Source organism: Ischnura elegans, chromosome 3 (assembly GCF_921293095.1).
Source record: "Ischnura elegans chromosome 3, ioIscEleg1.1, whole genome shotgun sequence".
Lineage (NCBI taxonomy): Eukaryota > Metazoa > Arthropoda > Insecta > Odonata > Coenagrionidae > Ischnura > Ischnura elegans.
In genome coordinates, this window is record NC_060248.1 from 6,291,921 (window position 1) to 6,317,898 (window position 25,978).

General features: G+C 40.0%; 3 protein-coding genes across 5 annotated transcripts in view; 2 read left to right on the plus strand and 1 right to left on the minus strand.

Annotated features, from left to right (window-relative positions):
• The window catches only part of LOC124155382 (transferrin), a 47,329-nt gene extending 46,080 nt beyond the window's left edge, over positions 1-1,249 (plus strand). For 2 of the 3 annotated variants that reach the window (XM_046529154.1, XM_046529153.1), the window contains exon 15: positions 148-1,249. In XM_046529154.1, the coding sequence (XP_046385110.1) occupies positions 148-315 (168 nt within the window). In that variant the 3' untranslated portion in view covers positions 316-1,249. The remainder of the gene's footprint in view (positions 1-147) is intronic. The other variant, XM_046529155.1, reaches the window with a different exon arrangement.
• On the minus strand, positions 551-20,997 carry LOC124155384 (acylpyruvase FAHD1, mitochondrial). The gene is made up of 5 exons (XM_046529156.1): positions 20,756-20,997; positions 20,578-20,674; positions 11,778-11,921; positions 6,120-6,245; positions 551-1,601 (listed from the first exon to the last, which is right to left on the minus strand). The coding sequence occupies exons 1-5, from the start codon at positions 20,815-20,817 to the stop codon at positions 1,380-1,382; spliced, it is 651 nt and encodes a 216-aa protein (XP_046385112.1). The 5' UTR covers positions 20,818-20,997; the 3' UTR covers positions 551-1,379.
• Positions 20,998-21,048: 51 nt separating this feature from the next.
• LOC124155385 (beta-TrCP) overlaps positions 21,049-25,978 on the plus strand; it is a 35,121-nt gene continuing 30,191 nt past the window's right edge. Inside the window, exon 1 of the mRNA XM_046529157.1 lies at positions 21,049-21,200. Coding sequence (XP_046385113.1) covers positions 21,147-21,200 — 54 coding nt within the window. The 5' untranslated portion in view covers positions 21,049-21,146. The remainder of the gene's footprint in view (positions 21,201-25,978) is intronic.

Below are 25,978 nucleotides of genomic sequence, written 5' to 3' on the forward strand. Positions count from 1 at the left end.
CTCGTGAATCATTTCTATCGACATGTGTCAATGCTCTTGTCTGCTCTAGACTCTCTCCTTTCAGTTGTCGCAGATCCAGATGCATTGTTTAGTTCCGTGTTAACTGGTAAATATGGTCTCTTCAAATGCTTTCCCTTGTTCTTCTAGGATTCAACCAATTCCTTGGTGAGCATTGATACACTGAAGAAAGAAAGGCCACTACTGTACAACTATGAAGATATACTGAACAATGTGATTGTGTGTTCATCTGCGGCAGATATCACTCCATTGGTGTTGACTTCAGCAATCTCCCTTCTCCTGAGCTGTATCTCATGAACTGAATCTATGTCTTAATTCTATAAATTTGTTTCCCACAGCTGGGGAAAATGGAGGACTCCATTCTTGGAAAATATGGAGCATTTGGGGACAAGTAGACAATCCTTTCCATTTCATTAAGCTATTAATGGAGTAGTGTGCCTTTTGTGAGAAGTGCTTATCTCAGGGATATTTAATTTGATGACGTATGTTGTGTACCACTCTCTCACTAAATCGCTATTTTATAATAAACTGCTTGGATAAACTTCAATTTTATTACCCATTATAAAAAAAAATTCTACAAAAATAAAAGTTCCAATAGATTAACAAATTGTCATCCTAGAGATAATATCATATTATGGCTGTAGTAGGGATGGGTGCTTTTGGTTCTTCAGTTATTGGTTGCACCAATTTTCGACCCCAGAGCCACATTACCAGCCAAGTCAAGATCGAGAACTTCATGTACAAGAAAGTATGTAACAGTATCAAAGTTTGCACCAAACCCAGACAAAACATTTTTGTTGAGCATTATTTATATAACAAGCTTTAAATATGTAGATGAATAGGATCCAATCACTTGTGAGAAACCTTGTTGCATTATTTTAGGCAGTTTGCATAATATGCTAATAGCATCTATATTATGACAATTAACACATTGACCATTTTAGCACATACTTGCCATATTTTTTGTATAAAGTACTGCTTTGTGACATGTAGAATGTAACAGCAAATTAATCTTAAATGAATTTTACTCTGTTTTAAAGTATTGCACTCATAATGACCACTTTGGTCATAATCCATATTTAAACAATCCATCGCAAGTCACCCGTGGCATCGGAAATCATGGCTCCATGGCCGGTCTCACTATGGCTGGGACAGCTAAATTGGAAACTTTATTGACTATGTCACTATGACCAGTGTGACAGCCAACGTGTCAAGGGTTGGTGATGAAAAACTCAATCAAAAACTGGGACCGAGGACTGATGCCAGGAACCAAACCATCATTAATATAATTGGCCCACCAGCTGATACAAGTAACATGCATGCAGAAAGAGAGGACTTACTTATTATGTACATCCCTCCCACTATTCATCTGATTTGACCTTGAACTGCATTTCTACGCCCAGCGACTTGCTCCCAGCTTCAACGAGGCTTCCAGGTTCGATGAGGGAGACTCCCGTTGGAGAGCCCGTGATGATGAGATCGCCTGGCTCCAGCGTCATGCAGCGAGAAACGTGGCTGATTATCTCGGGGATGTTGAAGATCATCTCCGAAGTATTCCCATCCTGCACAGTTTTCCCATTCACCTGCAAGCATCAGAGATTCGGTTAAAAAAATAATCCTCACCAGGCAGCACAAGAGTTACATGCACCGGATTTTGCTTAGTATAAATATGAGGATATACCCTGGGATTAAAACTAGGAGGAAGGGAGTTTCGCGCTACCTAGAAGGGCAGCCAGGGGTCATTTGACCCCTAAAATGTATTTGGGAATAAAACTCCTAATTTTCATCCAATTATCAGTTTAATTGTATTAATTGTTGAATCAGTTCATTAAAAACACTATTTAACCTTATTAAATATTATTTCCATCCTCAAAAGTTAATAACAATAATTTTAAAGAATCATGAATTAAACTGTATTCAGTAGTCGATTGCATATCTAATAATGAAAAAAACCTACACTCAATACAAAAGTTGTGTTACATGTTTAAACAAAAAAAAAACAATCAAACTTTGTTGTAAATCTCAGACAGACAGTAATTTTTCAGCGCTGTTTCCACAAAATATTTTTTTGTGCCGAATGCGTACATTGGACGATTTATTCATCTACATCTAAATCTACCCTATCTCGCAAGCCGCTTAAAAGCGTGTGGAGGGGGTGTTAGGACACCAGCCATTTGCACATGAAAAGGAATTTGGAAAATGCAAAGGAAATCGGGGCAATGATTCAATTTGATGGTATTTGGCACCTTTTTTCTTTTTTGTGCCCGTGGAGAGATGGTTGTTGGATTTGGAGACGTGTAAATAAATTGATACATGCTATCCATCATATCTACTCCCACTTTGTTTTTATTATGAAATAGGATGGTCTCTGGTATTCTTTTATTCGTTTCGGAAAACACTCGCTTTGAATGGATTACGTGGCTATTTTAGGGGTCATGGATATTCGTGCGTCACGCCTGTTTTTTCAGATAGTCCGTGCAAGAGAAGTTTTCAATTTTTTTATGATTTCCTACCAGCTGGATGGATGGAAAACAATTGTTACAAGTTACATTTATTCCTGAATTTTTGTGTATGTTACGGTCACTTTAGTTACTATTTATTTCCCCAACGCTTGATTTGATGGCCAATCATCATCTTTGCCACAGTATGGAAATTCATTTAGGCTGTATTTTCATTTCACATCTGTCAAAACCCAGTACTCGATTCCAAATTTGTCTGGTTTATTTGAAACATACCTCATAAAAGGACAGCTGCATTTTATTGGACAGAGCTGTGCATTTGCTGTTACGCCAAAGTCGCCATCAGATTCACTATCTTGGGCTTCGTCGCTTCCATCACACGCAGATGTTGATGGATTGGTCAGAATGTCCTTGAACTGATGTTTCCGATTCACTTCCAGACTGATCTTCTATATTCACTACAGCTATTTGAATCGCGACGATTCTCTTCTTATGATATACTTCTCAACTTCTTACTTTCTTCCTAAACTCGCTACTGATATGCATGTGAAAAAATCTACAAACGAAAGCCCATTATGGTAGAATCTTCTCCAGTTGCATTGGAGGTATAAAGAGCTGGAGAGCATTAGAATTTCATGCAAAAGGACAAAAATTTCAGAAGTAACGCTAATTGCCGTTCGAAAGGCAGGGACTCAACCGCCAACCGTATCCTGATTCTATCTTCCAAGAACTTGCAGTAATGCTTCTTCTCCGACATACGTGCAGATTCCAAGGGTAGGATTTACAGTAGAATTTTACAGTCCACCCAATTCCTCTGCTCTCTCAAAAGGAGACAGGATTTTTCCCCAGGGCGCAGCGTGCAGTCAACCCGCCCCAAATGGTGTCGGGGTCAGGCGGCACTAATGCTTGACACATGGCAAAGGGGCGAGGCCAAGTGACAGTGCCGTCAGGCCAGAAAAATGAAACAGTTATTTGTAAAATTGATGAGGCGATATTGAAAATAATGTCTCTAAGAGCTCTGAATCTTGGCCGACGGAAAAAAGTCATGGGATACGTGACGATTTTCCGGTGTGGGTAATACAATAAGCATTGAACAATAAATAAAACAAAATTAAAATATCATAATTACATGAATTTACGAAAATCAAGGATTGAGAACGTTTTATTTCCCTTTGCTGCCCGTAAAATATCGAAAGATTGAGCACAACAAGTCACTATGTCTAGGTTTTGGAGTACAGGTAGGAGCCCTTGGGATGAAACTGGCATTGAACCGGGTACTAGCTGATTCAAAATGAAGCAAATCATCTACCACCCTAGCTTCTTACTGATTATATGCTATACGTAGCACAAAAGAGCCCACAGGCAAGAAAAAAGTAGAAAACAGCGCGAAAACAAGTTGTGGGTCAAATGACCCCTAGCCGTCCTTCTAGGTATAACACGTCATAAAAATTTAAAACAAAACATTATAGTTGAACTTTCAACAATTTATCAAAATAGAGACCAAAATGAACAAAGTGAAAAAGTTTCAAAATTAAAAAAAATATTTTAATAAGAGAAAAATAAATTTGAACTCTGAAAATGGGTCAAGTACCCCTGCCGTCCTTTTAGTGTTAATAAGGATGCATGTTAAATACATGTATCTATCCCATACTCCGATACGAGCTTTCATCATTATTTCCTGTCTTTACTTCATAAATGAGGTATGTGAACATCTTTAATACTTTGTTTGTTTGGGAAAAAAGTATTTGATTAATTAAATCTAGAATTATTTTCACCTTAAAAAAATTAAAATTTGGCTGTCTTTTGAGAAAGTTTGTTCACGATGAGGGCTATCCAGAAAGTGACAGATGTTTTTGTGAGGGAGCGGCACTCAGCGGGACGAGCACCCACCATCTTGGCATCGGAGTGTTTCTACAGTCATAAAGCAACCAACTGGGGTATCTTACGCATCGTGCCAATGAGGAATTCCACTGAAAACGGATTATTATTATGTGATAAAAATATGTCCTTTACGCTGAAAATTACGGTGAAAACAGTTGTTCTCTAACCTGCGTATTATTAGTAAAATTCCAATTTGAAAATTGTATATTAATCTTGCGCTCAAAACGACCCATCGCCATGTTGGCTGAGCGTGACGTCAGAGTCCAGTACACAATAAGTTTACATGGTGCCAGTAGACTATTCATCCCAGTTTTAGAAAAACCTATGTATCTCTCTATTCAATTAATTTTTTAAATGTTTATTCCATCATCAGTCATGTGATATTTTTATCCTGAATAATCGACAGGTTTAAAGAATGTATGCATACTGGAAGATCCAGCACAATCTTGACAAATAGCGTTTATTACTTTTTCATCCTCCTCATCCACGGCGATTTCCACAGTGTGAGATTATTGTTCTCACTTAATGTTCTGGTGTCACCTTAGCCCCAACAGTGCAAACGCTAAGATTTATTAACACTTGAACCTAACAAACTGCTGAAACACCGTATGTCTCTCTTCCAGGCCTTATGAATGCTTAGTAAATCGGCGTAAAATATGATCCGTTGTATTTCTCCAAAACATTAACTTCACATATTCCAATATTGCACCAAGTACACATTAAAAGCAATGAATAAAATGACAGTAGTTTAATGAGAGACAAACCAAGCTTTAGATTATTAGCAAACGAGATTACTGATTTCATTTAGGCTACATTTCAATTTCGCGGCTTTTCAACTCCGCACCGAGAATTCTTCATTACTGGAGAAGAAATAAGCGGCCATGAATTAATATACCTTCAGAATGTTCACAGAATGCGTCTTTATGAAGTCGGAGTCAACCATTGTGATATACAAGTACCGTAAAAACTTTTAAACTAGGTATTCACATCTGTTTTTCACACACCCTTCACGTTAAGAATTCGATATCGTCGTAGATGTTTGTTATCGTCGTTACTGTTTTGTTATTGCCATGAAGCGAGTCTGCTTACTCGCATTCTGACGTCACAGGGCGTTTTTATAGCGCGAAAGAATTTAGTAATTTTTGCGAACTTTGAAGCTCTCTAGCAACAAGAATATTGAGAATTACGAAGTCATATTTTGCATACGTTAATAACTTTAACTTACTTATCTAAACTTTAAAAAAAATTACCTTTTTAATTTTATGAGAGCACCCCATTGTACTTTGTATACAGTGGTGTTAAAATGAGTGCTACACTGAAAATCCGGCCAGTACATACTCCACTGCAAGCTATGAAAAGTTTTTTGTTGGCAAAAAATCACAAAAAAAAATTAAATTTATCGCCAGATTTTTACTATGCGTACAGTCAAGGAGTAATCACTCAGGACATTGGCATACACAACACAAAACAGGCAAATGAAGTATAGTAAAATTTCTGAAGTTATCACGTATGTAAATATGTAATAGAATGCAAGAGGCAGCAAAATGGAGAGTCAAAACACTGTGTTGAACATGTAACTTTGTGGGCAGTGACGCGCACGGTTGCAAATTTACACCAAGATGAAATGTGTCATGAAAAAATCATTGGGACTCGAACCTGCATCTCCCGTCAGGTTTGCATTACCTGACTGGTCTGGGTTTGAATGCTGGCCAAGCCAAATGATTTTTACACTCTTTCTTGCTGTGTATTTGAAGTGTTTACCTTGCACCAGAGCTGCACATTGTGTGGATCGGGAACCATTTGCATTGGCACAAAGTGACTGACGGGGCATGCCGTGTCAAAGCCTTTGACAAATGTCCACGGGTGTCCGTTCTTCCTCACATCAACCTGAAAGTATTAATGACAATAATGATTTATTGGTTCCCAAGGACAAGTTTTTACACAAATACGGAATGTTTCACCATGCCAACACACACTCAACCAAATAACTGACATTGCAATCAAGAAAAGTACAGTATATAACTCCAATTTTTTATACAAAAGGGTAAAATAATAAAAGATTCATACTCAGCACACAAAGATGATCAAACCTGTTTCAGCATCAATGTAAGTATGTACATTGAAGTAAGACAATATGAAATTCATTACTATTTATACTGGAAGTAGCATGAATTTTTCATTGGTACAGAGATGGTTACAAAAGAAATTGATGAAGATTAGTTTTGAAACAGCTCAAGTTAGAGTTTCCTTCAAGATGGAGCATTCATAAATTTAACACCAGCATAACCAGGGCTCTTAGCAAAAAAAAAGGCTGAATTGTGCACTTTCTAACATCATTACAACCTCTAGTGTTACAATGGTGAACATCATCATTGGTATCTAAGTTAAACAGGACTATAAATTATATACACAGTACTTATTGCAATTCTGAGATTGGTCTACTCTAGAATTACGACTTATCAATTAATTAATCCTTCCATTATGTATCCCAGGTAACTGCTTTCTGATTACGCGTCCAATCCACGGTGTTCTTCTTTGGCGTGCAATGATCCATAGTGTCTTTTCTTCCCCTATTCCTCCACATTCCTCACCCTATCCTATTTTATTTTCAGTATCTTCCTCCAGCACAAGGCCTACATTATTTTCTGATCACTTTTTTCTCATAGCCAAGCTTCTAAACCATACGTACAGTACCACTGCTCTCACACATTTTCATTTTCTACTTCCTGGTCTCCAGTCTTATGTTCTTTGAGCAAAGTAGACGTCTTTTTCCCATGAATGCTGCCTTAGCTCGGGCTTTTCAGCATTTATTTACATTAATCCTCTTGTTTCTTAGTTCTTTGATGTCATTCATCACTTTCATGAGGACATATTGAAGAGTAATGGTGGTAAGTTACATCCTTGCCGTACCCCTTTGTTAATATTGTCATCTATAATTCCTTCTCCTTGAATGGGTGCATTGGCTACAAGGTCCTGGCAGACAATATTCTTCTGTCAAGTCTAGTCCAAATTTCTCCATTGTTTGGAAGTTTTCCAAGTTCACAAAGGATACATACAATGGCTTGCTCATATGGATCATTTCCTCAACCAGCAGCCTCAGGAATAGAATTGCCTCCTTCTTTCTAAATGGAAAATGGTTTCCTGACTAGTTTCCTTCAATTTTGTCTTCCATTTGTCTCTCTCTACTATCCGACTGAGGATTTTGTTGGAAGGGAAACTAGGCTCAGGGTTTTGCGCTCACATCTGTTTGCCCTTGCCTTTTTTTTCTTTTGTCACCATTGTGCTCCGCTCAATATCTTCTGGCAGCTTTCCCAATTACTTAGCCATCTTCAATTATTCCACATATGTAGTACATCTTGCGATTTTTCACCAAGTGCTTTGATTATATCTCCACTGACTTTATCTTCTCTGGGAACTTTTCCATTCTTTAAGCCTCAAATGGGTTTCCCAAATTATCTTCTTAGATGGTGTCTTCCTCCTCTTGGTAATGCAGGACTGCTTCTTCGACAAGTTCTGGGCCTATGTGTAATTCTTCTACGTATTGTCTTCCTTTATTTTCAATGTCTTTATCTTCCATCAGCAGCTTTCAATTGGAATCTTTTATGCACTAGCATCTTGGTTCCCTGCCTCCCAACTGCCTCTTGAATAGGCTAAAAGCACTTTCTGAGTTCCCCTTCATCATGCTTTCGTTAATGATCTTATAGCAGCCTACGATATATTTCTCTTTGACCTTTTTTGGATGACTTGATTCTTCATTTGCTCGAGGGTTGCTTGGGCGGTATGCGGGTTGCTAATATTCATAATTATCATGATTTCATGAAATAAACTATGTATCAGTTTTGTTTGCATTAGCTAAAAATTAAATTGTCCTTGTTGGTTTTTACCAAAAATGGCCGTAATTATCGTGGCTTGGTCTTCTAAAGTGTTTGTTTCTGAACTTGGCATTATTTTTTTATCTCAAATTGCTAACATTGAGGCACTGGCAGTAGTGTTTAACATTATTCAATATAGAGAAACTTTTGGATGCAAGACCTTCTCATCTAAGTCTGCAACTTTTAACAGTTGAGAGAGCGTGAGGGGGATAAGAGTGCCCCAGGGGATAGTCGTCTCCTTGTGGCGTGTATGGTGGGCAACACCACACTACTGAGGAAGAAATTTCAGGGAGTAGAGGGGGTGAAGCCCACCTCTCCCGCCTTGCGCCTGCTGATCCATACACAGTAGGGCGGATCGCAAAAATCGATTTTTTTCAAATCCATCTGGCCCAATGAAAAAAAGTTGTGGGACCGATCAAAAATAAGGCCTGAAAAATTTGAGACCTGTACGTGAACCCCTGACCCTCGCTCAAATGCAATTTAGGGGGGGAGGGTCAAAATTCGAAAAATATAGTATTTTATGGTCATTCCCTATAGATTTTCCCGAGTTACTGCCCTTCTAGGGCAAAAATTTCGTGCATTTTGACGTATCTGCCACCGTTTAGCCACAAAATGCCTAATTTTAGTCCGCGTCCGCGAAGAAAATATTCCAACGCCCACGCAGCGTCGCGGATACCAGTGCCGCTGGCCGATCCCTTCCCCTCCACGCTCGCTTCTCCCCCTCCCACGCCTCTAACACAGCAAAATTCATCCCGCGCATGCTGCTAGGACGTCGTTTATCTTTGATAATATAAATCAGAAGATGGTAGAAGGTAAAAAGCGATGCGTAGTGAGACGACTTGTCCCTTATTTGGCGCCTCGTCGGCGTGAAACAAATCGATGTTACCAACTTTCAGAGATGTGATGAAATATTTTTAGACCTGCGCACGCAGGAAAGGAGACTACGGTCTATGAAGACGCCTCTCGAGTGGCTATGAAGGTTTGGGAACTTAGATTATGCACTTCTATTCCGGTATTGTCCGACAGCTGTGACTAAATGGATGAATAAGGGTGAAGGCCGCCGGCGTACCCTCCCCGCTCCCCTCTCGAACGCCACAGATGCAACAAAATTCACACCAAGTGCGTCTTTCTTCGTTAGTCTTACTAACATTTGATGTATCAGCATCGTCCAGTGAGGAACAATCACGAAGGAATTACTCAATTACCTGCTTTCCAGTCTTTATTTCTTATGATGCACGAAGGTTAAGAAAACACTTAGCCTAAGTGTTTTCTTAACCTTTGTGCATCATGAAGGAGTTTCACCATGTTACGCCAACCACCATCGCATTTATTTCTTATGTTAGTGTCATTCCTCGTCTTTTGCTGCTGTCAACAAAGTTATGGTAAATTCTTTCGCGAATCTCTCGTCCGTATGTATAACAAAATGAATATTGAAATTTAAATTTGAACTTTCATCAATAGATTTTTAAATTCCACAGCGCTAAGCTCAGATATAGCCGAAGGAACCGGAGTCTCCCTCCAATATATCATCAGCCTTTATGTCGATATTAGAATCCAGCAATTAAAAAAATCTCGGATTGGTCGCCAAACGCATCCTTGCAGAGACGCAAATTGGCTCCCTAGGTTACCCTCACAACGTTTATGTCGCAAATCCAAGTCAACATAGTGCAATTAGCAAATAGACCACTGTAAGGGATGAAATACGATTTGATGCTTTCCCGGCGAATGATGTGGGTAAACTCTTTTCGGGGTTCAACAAAATTAATCCCTTAGGATGAGCCCCCAGTCGGAGCTTGAAATGTTGCCCATTATGGAAAAATTAATCCACCCACACTGCAAGGGATGTTGGAATTATGCTTATAGCAAAGGGATGATGCCTCCTTTTTGGGCGGTATTCGCTTGGTACCATCGTAATCAAATCCTTTTTAATTCTGTGTATCTAATTTTCACTCGGAAAGGAATCGATATTCGCAGATTTTATAACTTTTGCTAATCCTCCGACGGGGGAGGCAAACCTCCAAAAGTGGGACCCTGTTTCTTCAACTAACACCACACATTCCCCTCTAAACTTGTATTGATAAGTCCTCTTCCCTTTTTTCATCAGACAAGAGTATAGTCTTTCATTCCAATAAAAAAAGGCCCTTAAATGACACCTCTCTTTTCTTATTCACAGTAATTAGCATCTTTTTCTGTCTACGTAAGTAATTCTGGTACACTAGCTTTGATATATCTTACGAAGTTATGACTTTTGCGTTTGCTAAAGTTGCGGGAACGATCATTGCTGTTGCTTGGTTCTTGCATATACCTCTATCACAGTTGGCAGACGCATTTTCCCCGAAGAAGTTCCAATTTGAGGTTATAGCCCTTAATGTTTATTTCATTAGGAAAGTAGAGATACAAATCGACTAATTTCTCGCCAGTTTAATTTTCTTCGGATGAATTGATGAAGAAAATTTTTTGATACTATTTTCCCGTACAAGAATTGACGATGATGACTCAACGCTCTCCTACGATTCCCTTTTTTCCTCAGTTGTCGAGTTTCTTTAGGGTTCAATCCAGCAGCCATCATCTTTATTTTCGTCAGATTGTCTCTCAAAATACTTCTCATTGGGGGAACCTTATGCTCCTCCATGCACTTACACGCAAAAATATCGCATAATTTAAAATGTTCCTTTAAAATTGTTTGAGTCTTATACTTCATCAAAACCCTACTTTTGGCCTATTACGATTTTCCGTAAGTTTTAGTACTTCCTGTGGTACCGCTAAATCCATTTAGTCACATTCATAATGGAAGAGAAGCGCGTCACCATAGTTCGCACACCTTCATAGCCACTCGAGAGGCGTCTTCATAGACCGTAGTCTCCTTTCCTGCGTGCGCAGGTCTAAAAATATTTCATCACATCTCTGAAAGTTGGTAACATCGATTTGTTTCACGCCGACGAGGCGCCAAATAAGGGACAAGTCGTCTCACTACGCATCGCTTTTTACCTTCTACCATCTTCTGATTTATATTATCAAAGATAAACGACCTCCTAGCAGCATGCGCGGGATGAATTTTGCTGTGTTAGAGGCGTGGGAGGGGGAGAAGCGAGCGTGGAGGGCAAGGGATCGGCCTGCGGCTCTGGTATCCGCGACGCTGCGTGGGCGTTGGAATATTTTCTTCGCGGACGCGGACTAAAATTAGGCATTTTGTGGCTAAACGGTGGCAGATACGTCAAAATGCACGAAATTTTTGCCCTAGAAGGGCAGTAACTCGGGAAAATCTATAGGGAATGACCATAAAATACTATATTTTTCGAATTTTGACCCTCCCCCCCTAAATTGCATTTGAGCGAGGGTCAGGGGTTCACGTACAGGTCTCAAATTTTTCAGGCCTTATTTTTGATCGGTCCCACAACTTTTTTTCATTGGGCCAGATGGATTTGAAAAAAATCGATTTTTGCGATCCGCCCTAATACACAGTCTTGAGCTCAACAATAGTCAGAAAAGTGTGGCCATTGAGGCTACACAGAAAACAAACCAAAACAACATTGGGAAAATGTCATACCAGTTGAACTGTTTCTGTCAAGTCTAGAGCGATGCAGTAGCCTGCAACATAGTCAAATGCTTTCTCCACTGCTACTTTCTTGCATTTATGGCCAATGACAACTCCCAATTCAACTTCTTCATTAACTTTGAAACCCTTTGGAATCTGCAATAAAGACCTTAATATCAGGTGAAGAGAACATAGATAATGCTATCTTATGTAACAGGTAACATAAAGACAGGAAAATAATCAAATAATCTTCAGATTTTTACTTTCCCAGGTTTTGACAAACTTTGAAAATGACATAGTAATTATATTACCTTTAAGGCTACCAGTACAAGATAAAGAATAACTGATGGAGGGGAATTTTAATTTGTAAAATTGATTGAAATTTGAAATGATTGTACACCGGGAATAATAAAAACATGATACTAATTACTGAAAAAAAAGGCTATGGACCAAATGTCTATTATGAAAGAAGTATACACATAGGCTTACCCAGCGAGGGGCAGCTGCCTCCCCCCCCTAGAAGCAAAAATCGCAAATGTCTCTTTGGAAAATATTTTTTCCAGTAAGTAATTTTAAAAACTAATAAAGAGCTGTTACAGTTTCCTTAAAATGTTGATTTCATTCACCTTTTCCATGCTTAAATCTTACCTACATCTTGAACAATCATGGCTTGCCCCTCCCCTCCCCCAGTTTGATCCTCGGTTCCCCCTTGAATATACATTGTAAGGAATAGAGGTAACTCCAAGCATCATAAATGCAATTTACATAAAATTTTCATAATATATATTCCCATTCCATCTGCACTCTCTGGTGAACCCAAGAGATTTACAACTGGAGCCAGAAGCCTGATCAAATTGGAAATCGTAGAAATTACGAGGAAGAATTGAGAATGGTGAGTCATGTTAGTTTTGGGGGCCTTGAAGTGCCAACAATGTAGAGTGTTATAGATGACTTCAGGGAGACGATCAACACTTATGCTAAGGAGAACAAGGAGCTAGAAGCATGGTTCTGCAGTGCGACCCAGACCTCTGCTCCGTTGCAGGGTAGCAGCTCCCTCATTAAGCGGCATTGACGTATTCACCGGCCACTCTGGGGAGCTTTCCTCGAGCGAGACGAGAGAACGATAATCCCAGTTGCTTTACATTTAGTTATATAGTGATTTTAGATTAAGTACTTAGAGCAATTCCACGTACGAACCACTCTGTTTTTTCAATGCCAAATCTAAAAGCAACCAGTCTTTATTAATTTATTCTGAAACCTCTCAATAGCAAATTCATATATCAAGTAGCATGGATTCCATACTGTTGAACAGTATTCGAGTATGGATCTAACTAAAGTAATGTACTGAAAGGGTACAGTATATTGATACAATCAGGGAAGGCTGGATCAGTTAAAAGAAAACTCTAGATTACACAAAGCAGGTTTATTTGCCACATTTGTGCACTGCAGCCGCCAACCACACATTCTGCATAGCGTCCTCTTTTAGCATGCTAAGCGCTCTCTATCTTCTACCACTCCATCACCCCGCAGTGCGTCCATTCTGTAGACATTGCGTCGGTCCCACGCTTGAGGTGAGGTGAGGAACAGGGAGGGTGGGGAGGAGAGAAGCGAATAAAGGAACTGCGGACTTGGTGGCGCGTGGGCGGTGGGTGGCATGAGGTGGAAAAAGGGGGAAGACAGGAAAGAGTCCCTCATCCCACAATGCTTACAGCACAACAATTGGTAAGTGAAAATGTTGCTCAAGTCTTTACTACGTAGACATATAAACCCAAGGGACTTAAATGCTTTGCTTACTACACTGTCATTATGCATGTCAAAGGATGTCTAAAGTCAAACAGTACCCCTAGATCCTGTTTACATTGGACCCTAATTAGTTTAAACCCTGATAAAGAGTTGTTGTTTAATTAAGGAAGTTTTCCTCTGCACAAGGTAAGTATGTATATCACATTTATTTACGTTCAGCTGCAGATTCTCACATCAAGAAGCAAGAGAAATTAAACACCTCTGAAGATCCATAACATATGTCTGAATTAATATGATGGAAAATCTTCAAATCATCAAGGTCGATAAGATGTTTTATTGGATCTCAAGAAGCACAAATATCATTGATAAAAATCAAGAAAAGAAGGGGACCCAAGAGAGAACCTAGGGGAACACTGCTAGTAGCATAGAATTGGAGGAGAAGATACAGCATTTTGGATTTTGATAACATATTCTCTCTTAGATAGGTAAGCTTTTGAACCAGGTTAGCATGATGCCAGATATACCAGAAGCTTCAAGTTTAGCTGCTTATTGGGGATGTTTAACTTTATCAAAGGCCTTAGAGAAATCACTACATATATCGACGGCTAAGTTCTAACAACACATATCTCAAATTCGGCCAGTTTGAGATAGGTATCTTAAACAAAGTGTAATAACAATTAAAAATATAATACAAGCAAAACGCATTTCTTTGTTTGTAAATGAATGCTTATTTTTCAGTTTTAGGTACATTTGGTTTTTAATTTCAGTGTACCAGTAAAAAAAATTGATCGTTTTTTTGCTTCCCTGAAAGGTGCTATTTTTGAGATAGGTGTTGTTAGCACTTAGCCATCAATATGCAGTGTCCACTTGGAAATGATCATGCAAGGGAGAGATTACAAAGTGCCAGTGGCGGCTGGTGGTAATTTATCTAGGGTGTGCATTAGAGCAGATATAGGATGATTTAATTATATTATGTTAATCCTAATCCATGAGCGTCATATTTCGTCGTAATAGAATACATAGCAAGCAAAACATATAACTGGTACACTCTACCCTTAAAATTGCATGAACAGAAATAATATTAGCATGTATGAAAATAATTATTCTCAACACACCTTTACAAGTGACGGTAGTTGAAATTCATTCTCTTTTCCTTACGCCCTATGAGGAAGTAGTGTAGAAAACGGCTATACAGATGGCTCTGTAGACGGACTAGGATCCTGGGCGCAGGTAGTGTAGGTGGCGGCTACACCACTACACTACCTGCTAGTCAGTCACCAAAAACATGCGTGTGCGCATTCGCATGGTTTTGAGTCTGCTCCCATCGCCCCTTTGAACAGCACATACCTTACCTCGTCCCGCCAGAGCTCCCTCAAGCGATCGCATAGACCGAAAATGCGCCCGGCATGATGCCACGGGATCGCACACTTGTAGAGCGGTGAATTCGAAAAGGAGATAGCTGTAGCGTTAGGAGGCTCATGTTTCTTGCATATGCAGACAGTACTTTTATCCTTCGCGTTGCAAAGGAATAGTTTTCTTTTATAATTTATTCATCTTTGGGTGTGCACTTGCTAACATGCGTATACGCACGCGCCGCCACTGCAAAGTGCGATCATCAGTGGGTGGGCTACCACGGGCCACCTATAACAGAAGTTTTGACTATACCTGCTTTGACCAAAACAATGAAAATCTCGAGTAGTTGAACAATCGGCATCATTTAATTCATTCTCATAATTTAAACTTCGTGTGCTAAAAGAATGACATACATCATTGGAAAAACTAACAGCAAGTTTGTGTGCTAACCTTAGAATTCAATGGCGGTGATGTTCTGAGGTGATTCTTACAGCATGTAGCGTCACAACCACATGCATCCACACAAATTTGAACCTTTTGATTAGTAGCCCAAACCATGGAAGCACCCAGGAGCCCAGTGGCCGGGTGAAAACAGCAGCAAACCAAGCACTGCATCTCAGCCTTGATCAACTCTATCACTCAGAACTCGGACCCACATTAACACCTAAATCAAATACAAGCCACCAGCCATTGCCAGATGTCAACCCATCCTAAGGGCCTTGATCTTAATGAACAAATGCGAAGCTTTGATTTGATCATTAAGGTGATAAGACCCCACTCATACTGACTGAAATGCTTTTCAATGCCAAAGCACGCAGGCGGTAGCAGCAATTTAAGTGGAGTGGTGCATGAACTTATGAGACATAAGAGCAGTGTACCATGCATTGGCTAAATGAGATAAAAATTTTAGGACAGAGTGGAAGAACATTGGCGTTTTTAAATCAACGTCCACAGGACATTGAAATTGGAGGACCAAAATGAAATTATGAGCAATTTGGTGATTTCTACCAAGAAGTTTTCCATGCGTACATGACAAGGGAGTTCAACTGAATTTTTAGAGCATTTTGAAATTGTCAATATCTCACACGCTTCATGTAATGACTGTTTATCCAGACACTGACATCTCTTCTGAAGATAGATCAGAACTGTTATCAGCACTAGCCACCTCATCAGTCCTTCACATAGATTGTTCTCATTCCATCGGTCAGACCTCATCACCGATAGATAAAACCTCAGCCACCCCCACTCTGCCATTTCCGCCTTCACTCATATTTATAGATCTCTTGCCCACCTGAGAAAAATCTAACCAAGGTGATGACTCAACTGCACTTAAATACAAGTCAGTTTTGCAAATTAAAAGGGGAGATTCAAAAGGAATTTAGTGTCATCTTCAATAGAGGATTTATTATGTCACTCTAACAATGCCACAGTTACATACACTCACAACCCGGGTTTCTGGGCACAGCATTATCATCAGGTGTTTGCTGGAGGTATTTCATGCTTAAAAAGAGCTTAAAGAGGGAGAGGGGGGGGGGGGTGAATTTAGGGCTTAGGGGTAAAAAAGGGGTGGGGGAGGAGAGTGGAGATTTCAGTGTGCCTGTGAGTAGCTCGAAGGCAAGCGGAAGGAGGCTGCTACAAGGATTTGGGAAGCAGATAGGTACCAACATTCATTTAGAACACTCACTTCAAAGTCATTTATTCTTTCTAAAATCTCCAACTCCAATAGCTCATTTGTAAATACCAACATTAAAATCACTTTCAAGGTCATTGGTGAAGGCGAAACAAAAAATCCCTTGTTAACCCTTACGAGACGGTGGAGTTCTCTCCCTAGCATGACTGCTGTACTGAGCCCCAACAGACTCTTCCGTCCCCTCCGTACGGCACAGTTTTGCAGGGAATTCGTTAAGAAGGGTCCTGCAGATAATCAAACACACTCACCACCAACCTTTTCTGACCATTACTTGTGGGGACTTCGCATTATCTCCGAGCTCTGAGGGTAGTTTGGCTCCCTCCTTTCCGGGTTTACAACCCTACCACCTGCATTGGTACGCAGTCGCAAAATGGTGTTCAAATAGGTGCAGACTCAAGACGACGAAAGTGCACACGCGCATGTTTGGTGAGTAATTGGCAGGTAGTGTAGTTGCCACCTACACTCAGGATTTTAGTCTCTGCGCTCAGGATCTTAGTCCATCAATGCATTCAGTGCCGTACTTAGCAGCCTTCATTTGAACTTCATGCTCTTTTTCATCATCGTATATCTTCTCTAATGCACACTCTAGATATATAACCACCAGCCACCACTGTCTCCTGGGTCAAGAAACGTCCTGCGCATATTTTCACTGTTAGTTGTGAGAGGATTAACGATAAATTAGAACACACTAATGAAGGGGGTGTTTCATGCTTTCAATATATGAATTGAATTAACATACTGGGAATACTGTGGCACCCCAGAACAAACAAAAGATGCATTTATATCAACGCATGAAATGCTATTGCCCACTATAAAAATACCTAGCTACAAATCACAGTAATGCAAATACTTGAGATCAAAGGCTGGCGAGAGGTGTGAGGCTGAAGGATTTTCAAACCAATGATAAATTCAGAAGTCAATCTCAGTTTGCCATTTCCCTTCATCATTTTTAAACTTGTTAATTGGTATTCAAACTAAATGGAAATTTTATGAGATGAGTCACACTTAATTGTCCAGCCAAATGAATGTTCACCTACATTCTACATATGACATATACTAGCAACTCACTGCTCACAAGTGATGGGCAAAGTCGATCATTTTAGTGATTCAATCATTTTGGCTCGAGTCACATAAATGATTCCATCAACTGATTCAATCATCATGATCGAAAAAAACTCAAATGAAAAAAAGAGGAATCAGGATCGAAAAGACAAAAGAATCAAGATTGAAAGACTCAATCAATGGATGTAATAAATCACTTTGAATAATCGAATAAATACTGCCACATCTGCGAAGAGCATTGGTAACACTGATTGCTATCCATATTATCATTTCATATACTATTTTGATAATGAATTCCTAGATGAGTAAATGAGATTGCAAAATGAAGGAAGTAGTGTCATGAAAATATTTGGGAAGGCAAAACTGCCACAGTTTCTTAACTGATAGAATAATTTCAAACTATACATCTCTAACTACACAAAATACACCACACACTATGCATGAATCTGATCTGCAGGATAATTTTATGAACGACACAATAAAATGTTAACAGCTGCAACTTCTACTTCTTAACATTCTCCTACAAGAGTCATCTTAATATTTTCCTTTTACGTGTAGTAGTGTTATTAAGACAAATAGCTGCTACAAAACATATAAGCAAAAGATTACACAAGTACTCAGTTCTTTATAACATTAAAGTATTTAATTTTCTCACAACCAATTCTGCCCTGACGAAAAGAGATCAAAGCATCAATTGTTCCAAATTTTGAAATCAACCGGAAACCGGGATGATTGATATGAAACCGGAAGTCGGAGTGATTGATGATCGACTTGCTTAACGGAATGAATCATGAGTCATTTGATTCACCTATTGATTCAATCTTTTTGATCGAATCGTTCATGATCAACCCATCACTACTGATCACTAGTACCTTATTTCATTTCCAGTAAAAGAACCCGATTTTCAGGGGGTAAAAGATTGATGCGAACAATATATATGCTGTAATCGGTAGGCTTGATTCCAGCTTTGTATCAATTTTGATTCAAGATACTTTCCAGCTCATGGCAAGCTTCCACACAGGAGACTTGTCCATATGATTCGAGCTTGAATCCAGCTTTCTGATTTGAATAGGGTAGTTTCCTTCATCAAAGAAAACGAAAGGCATTCATTGCGATTCGTTACCCACCATTAGTGATTTCATAATATACAAATTATTTGGTTTTAGAAATACCGGTTTAGACGAATGGCAATGGTCAATTTTAACCTCATTTGAAAAAGGCCAGATTGGCACCCATGCGATGCCACTCCACGTGACGTCACAGGGACCTAGATAGTATCCAAGTAGATAGGAGTTTTACATCGTCTGATATTACCAATGCATGCATGAGGCACAGAGCTCAGGGAAACATGTCTTAATTATCACCTATTAAAACTGGCTAAGGTCGGAAAGTTTTCTTCGTTTGATAAGGTATTAATAATCCTTATTTAAGCCAAGCGCTACCAGCTAGCATGGTACTCTGCTACCATCCTGCGTCGTATCAGGGCTCAAAGCCTCACCCCAAGGTCACCTCACGTGCGGCAGCGGGAACCAGATCAACGTCACACAGAGTTTTCCCAGCATTCATACTTAGCCGTTGCATTTTCGCGTGCTTGAAAATTTTCACTTTTCATTGAATCGCAAAAAATAGATATCGTAATTTAAAAATCTACAAGCATGAAATACGTAATCCAGGAGTAATAATCTTTCGAATTAGGCAATAAAAAAATAATAGGAAACCACCCTATTGTTGAGCTTAATTCAAGGCTGACCAGCCCGTTCGGTCAAGTGGGAGTCAAGATTGATTCCAGGTTGCCTTGCTATCTAGAACATGTATCTCCTCCACATTTTCCTCGCTACAATCTTCAAGGAAGGTGTAAAAGTACTTTTAATTTCTAAATTGAGCAGATTCAAATGAGAAATGGTCCAAAGAATGACTACCCATGAAAAAGTGATGAGAGACAATAGAGAGGACAGAAGAAAATGGTAAAGAGAAATCATTAACTTTTGGCCAGAGATCAAAATACTCCTAATGGAAAATCCAGAAGCACTTTTGAGAATGCTGCATTCTAAAACTAAGAGGCTTACTGTCACTTATATTTTTAATTCCTTGAGCAGGTGACAGTAATACATATATAGGTACTATTATTCATTGGCAGATATATGGGAGGAGGGGGGGGGGGGGACCGGGTGCAATAGCGGGTTGAAACACAAACTAGATAGAATCGAAATATTTGAAGGTTGCCGCAATGCACAAAAGTATCTAGTTAAATTTTCCAATACATTTACCTACTATAACGAATTGAAATACGAATTAGCTCTAAATTTAGGGCCTATTTTACACGCCTTTGGACAGTGGCATAGCCATGAGAGGGCATTCGGGGGGTCCGGACCCCCCTCCCCAAAATATAAAATCACAATAATTTTCCTTAATAAAAGAAAAAAAATCTTTAAAAATCATGAATTTACAAAGTATTTTTTTAACAAATGAAGATTTTTCGATTGTGAAAATTGTTAAAATTAGTTTAAAATCCATAACTTAGTACCCTATTTTTCAAAAATTTTTCTCCCTGGTTTTAGACCCCCCCGAACGAAATTCCTGGCTACGCAACTGCCTTTAGATGTTACCATCCAGAGGCAGAGCCAGAGAGGAGCTAGAGGTGCTATGGCACCCCCCTAAGGTATCCAATTTACACTAGATAGAATGGTAATTTTGTTCGGACCCCGCTATTGCTAGGAGGTTTTCCCCCAATTAGCTCCCCCCCTTGTCTCTATCGTGGATCCGCCACTGCTAATGTACATAATTTTACTATAGTGAAAAAACCTATGAATTATATTTACCTCATGCAGTTATTGACCATAGAAAATTAAGGTTGATCAACTATCAACATAGAGCCAAGGCTGATATATATTATATATCTCCAAAGCATTGAGGCAAAAAAGGGTAATGATTCCACTCAAAAAACAGGCTTTCCGCTTTACAAACCTCGATGTCTTTCCCGGAAGTGATATAGCTCGAGGTTGGCTTTAAAAACACAATAGGAGTTTTCGGCATCGGTAGGTTGCGTTCTAGAAGAAGGCTTCTGCAATTTAGCACACACTTTCATTAGAAGTAATTCTAAGGGCTTTTATTCATCGAGCAAGAGAAATTAAAGTGAACATACTTGTAATTCAAACCGATCCCAACTATTTTCTTCCCAAAATTCACAAACTTCGAACAATCCATTTTTTTCACCTAAAGAGAGCTATTTAAGAGTACTTAACGCAAATTGGAACCGTTAGCGAACCGAACCGATTAGAGGACAGTGGCAATAATGACTACTATAACATTTGCCCCAAAGGTCAATTACAATATCTCTACCCCTTTCTTATCTTTTTAAAAATTATCTCCAGAATACTGCGCTTCCCATCCTTCAAATGTTATCCATTCATTTTTTTATAGCGCCATCTACCAGGTCAATGACGTCACCTTAGGAGTTGAATATTGACTTCTTGTATTATGAGTGACTAAGACTGATTTGGCTGTTGTTTGTCCTGTATGCGTGTGTGTTTAAGATGCTAGGTATGGAAACGGACAAGATCATAGAAGACTCGAGCTCTGATTCCCAGGTAGTTCTTTATTTATTTACGTATAAATGTACCAATTCATTGCATTCAGTAGCGACTGCAACTTTGACGCCATCTTGCAGTTATACCAGTTGGAAGTCTGCTTCTGCATATTGCATTTATGTTAGAATTATTTTTGTTTTCCCTGATATTTAACTTAGAATGGTAATGCGAAGTTCACACCAGTGTGTTTAAATTTATTGCTTACGTAAGGTTTCGCATCTAGCACTAACCAGGATCCCAAATGAAGCTCATTTGTGGAATGCTGCAGACTGCGATATACTTTTCCATACTGTTGTTTCCTTGCGAGAATTGACAGCACTTTATGCAGCCCTGGATATTTAAATATCCTCATATATTGCATGATATGTTTGTATACTTAAGTGTGTACCTGCTTTCGAATGACTGTTAGATGCTCCAAATTATGCCAATAGCCACGTAAATTTGTGTCGCGACCGTGAGGGACCTGTTTTCTCTAGATCTTGTTGCGGTAACAATGCATAGAATTTAGAATTGCCTTATAGTTATGATGATGTCGAGAAAAAGACCCTGAATTGTAGGAATGTAGTAATTTAAGTGAAAATAAATGCTGTGTGTTAAGTTTCGAAGCTAGTTCAAGTCCGTAGTTGTAATGTTTTTCGCCGTTGTTGTGGGATCAGCCCCGGAATTAAGATGTTTCTTGCATCTCATATGGTGTTGCGTCTCCATCTTAAAATTTATAAGTCTATTATACGAAATAATGGTAATAGAGGCGTGTGTTTGAAGTGCGAGCGTGGTACTCGGTGAACTTACATCCGAGCACTTACCGTTAAGGTCTTTGTCTTAGTGAATATGTTGTCATCATTTCCCAAAACTGAGGGCGGAATGTATTAGCCTCGATATCTGAAGGACCACTCAAAAAGGTGATTTTGCCGGCTCAGAAAAGATGCACTTGCTTAATTCTGTTAGGAGGCAGATTGTTCAGCATGATAGTGAGCTATTGTGTCTGATATCTTGATGTATTCCCTTGAATTATCAACCCTAAGTTACTAATGCAGACATCTAACTATTGAAACCAAGTAGCAAATTTTATTGTCCTAAGTTTTTGAGTGGGGGTGAGACTGTTGACGTGGGGCGTGGCCGACCGATTTTTCAGTCGTTACATTACACCTATACGTCGAGGTTTGTGGTGGTTCTTGTGCTAGTAATTTTGTGTTGATTGCGCTTGCATGACTGCTAGCTCTTGTACCCACTGCTTTGTCGCAGCCGCCTTGGAGTGAGGTACACTGTTATGATGATTCGGCGGTCATAGGGGTTAGAAAGACCCTCCTGTCATGCCAAAAGAACCGTTTAAATAATATGGGATTAGATGTAGTCCCTGAGTCAAAGCGCTGGGAATGTGCTGTTTTTCATGTTTTACCCATATTAATGAATGAAGAATTAGTAATGTAATCATTATTTTGGCCATTTCACTTTGTTTTGATGGTGAAAAATGATTGATTCCAAGCTCCTTGTTGTCTCTTTTTAGCAATTTTTTTTGTAGCTGGTTGTATTGCTACTATTATTTGGCAATCTGGGTGAATTTGGTTTCATATTTTTGTATATGGATGTATTGAGTCATTTGGACATGCTACCAAAAATGACGTGGGATCTGGAATAGGAATATTTTATTAAGTAAAATTTAGAGGGATTATTTAAGGATTCCAGTTATTTTGACTTCTTCGGCACTTGATATTTGGGTTTTGTATGGGATTTTCTGTACTCCTTAACATTCATGATCAATTACCGTACACAATATGGAATGGCAGGAACACATGTGCTTTGAAAACATATCAAACTTAATCATGGCATACGTGGATGTCGATATAGCAGCATGTCTTTTCTGGTTCATGGCTTAGTTACGCTGTTTAGTCGTTGCTGGGGTCATTTTCTGAGACTCGAAATCCCGATTACCTAACTAATTGAATTCGGTCGATGGATGGAGTGGGAAGGAATATGTATTCCCCATGCAGCCACTCTCTCGATATGTAAAAATAATAAAACGCGAAAGTTGCTATTAATTTTTAATGAGTTGGTGACGCCATTTGAGTATTGGCGTATTCATTCGTTTTGGGAGAACCTTTCGTCGTGGAAAGTGATCGCTCAAATATAGTAATTATTTAGAACCACGCGAGGTCCTTGCACAAGACAGAGGAGTAGTGACCCGCCCGGCATGACCTCTTAGCATCCTCAAATTATCTACGAAAGGGTCTAGACCATCAATTTTGGTCGCGAAGAGATCAGGCAGTGGGCGACAGATCGTAAATTCGGAACATCAGTGGTCTCCTTATTTTTCTTAATCCATCTCAATCAGCAATACAAAAAAACTAGGAGCCCATTAATGTGGTTAAGGCTCTAGATGCTCGGATATGTCTGGACCTTTCGCATCTCATTCCGCGTCTTCCCAATCGCCCCTCGAAAATATGTGTGATTCCTTTCGTTTGGTTTGACCTAGTTTTGATCTCGCTCCTCGGGTGCTTAGCCCATCTTTAGCTGTTTCCTTCAACCTAGTCTGTTGCGTTTTCCTCTCCGATTTGCTTTCGTCTCATTGAATTTTTTTTGTAAATCCTACACGGTTGTCGAGAAAAATTTGTATTTTCAATCTACCCTCTCATCAAATAATCGACGATAAATCGTCGAGGTTCTTTTCGGAGAGAATTTCAGAAAGTTACCGACGTCACTCTCCGCTCCCGGCCAATCACGGCAAATTTTGGCTTCTATATCGCGTTAATTTTTTAAATAATAAGCAGTGGCGAATGTTGACTTAGGCTTGCGCGGTATGCCCTGAATATTTCAAGGTGGCAGCATAAGTTTTTAACAAGTCATACGTCTGATGAAGGTTCGGCTGCTATCCTGGCGAATTATCTGCAGGAAGGATCTTCTGGCTTACAGCCGCGACAGGTTCACTGATAGCCGACGTTTCGGGGGCCACTCGCCTTCCGTCGTCATCTGGGCCGGAGTGATATCGTGCACTTGCAGAAGTGACCACGAGCAGTGCACGAAATCATTTCAGCCCTGATGACGACGGAGAGCGAGTTGCCCTCCGAAACGTCATGGGGCCTGTCAACCTGCCGGAGGCCAGGTAAGTCTTTCTGCAAAGTCTGCTCGCGGAAAGAAGATTCACTCTCCTCACATCGTGCGGGAGTTTTCGAGGCTGATTATTCGCCCCCATCCTGTTTGAAGTGCGAATTTTTGGGTCGTCGTTTGGGTGACCTCAATAATGAATGTTTCCACGTGCTCTCGTGTCTTCGTCGTCGTCATCCTCTGGTGAGGAGGAGGCAGTGCCGTCTGTCCCTCCCTCCCTCCCGCCCCCACTGCTCCGACCACGGTTCGACGGCCGCCGCCGCAACGGGACTCTCTGGTCATTCTCACTCCGTCGGAGGGGATGCCCCGTTTCCTCCGCTCTGCGCAACCATTCTATGCAATGCTGAAGAGGATGGTGAAGGGAAGGGCCTGCCTCTCTCCTCCGACCAGAGGAAATCAAATATTGGCTCTTTCTCAATGCTTCTATTTATTGTCGAATGCGAAGTTTGGAGTTTGAAAATTTAGGAGACCCGTATTTTTTTCCATTTTTTAATCCTTCGCCTTCTTCTCGAACTTTTCGCAGCAAGTAAATCCACTTTCCGCAGATCAGTTGATGATGTCACGTCTTCTTGCTCAGCAGGTCACCACCGTCTCGCGTGGTTCGTTGATGTTTTAACTCTTGTGAGCCATTCCTTCCCTTCGTGAGCGGTTCTTTCATTAAAGAGGTAATTATCCGAAACTGTAATGACGTCTCCAGCACTACGAAAAGTGGGCGTTGTGCGTCGCACATCCATATTCTATGCGCGAGAAAGAATGGCTGCATGGGGAACACCTTTTTTCGCCTCGACTTCAAATCCGCCCTTCACCGAAATCTTATCATGAATTGCGAATTCGGGTCTGAATCCCATTGTTAAAGATCCCATTCTGCGAGTTAACGTAGGTTTTCATGAAGTACTTAAGAAGGAATCACCCCAGCCTGCTTACCCCCACAACTTGTATATCCCTCTTCAATTCACAGTATAAGGCCTATTCGCTTTCATTCTATATCCACGAACCCGTTTTTTTCACTTCACCTCCCTCGCTTACCCTATATTCTTTCCTCCTACGCCGTTTTCAATATGCCCTCCCCGCTCAGGAATCGCTCCATCCATGCTTTCCGTCTCCACCGTATCTCATTGGCTGCCTCTCCTCACTCACCGTGTCCAGCACTTCTTCTCTCCGTGCACTTCAACTTCTCCATATCCACATCTTGAGCGTCCTCATACCAAATGTTCACGTTTCCGCACCGTACAGCGCCTCTCTCTCCAAGTCTCCTTCGACTATTGTATTGTGATTGATTAGATCGGCATTCATGTCTCGTAGGAGGGAGGATTCGGGCCTAGTGGAATGCGAGAAAATGTAGTGACGTTTTGGTCGATGTTTTTAAACTTGCAACCTTTAAAAAAACACCCACTACCTTATGGAGTCGCGGGCTAGCATTTGGCTACTGGTCCAAGGGTCCCGGATTCAAATTTCTTGTTAAGCCTTTCCACACGTGGGAAAATATGCTACATTCATAAGATGTCATTAAAATAGCTCAATTCAGACAAACAAGGTTTCCGCTCTCATTTTAAATCGGTGTAGGAATACAATGCTGGAGAGATTTAATCAAATACTTGGCGAAAAATTAGCCTTAAATCTCTGAAGCATTTGTAAAAAATAACTGAGTATTAAATGACCACTCGATCGCGCCTTGGAGA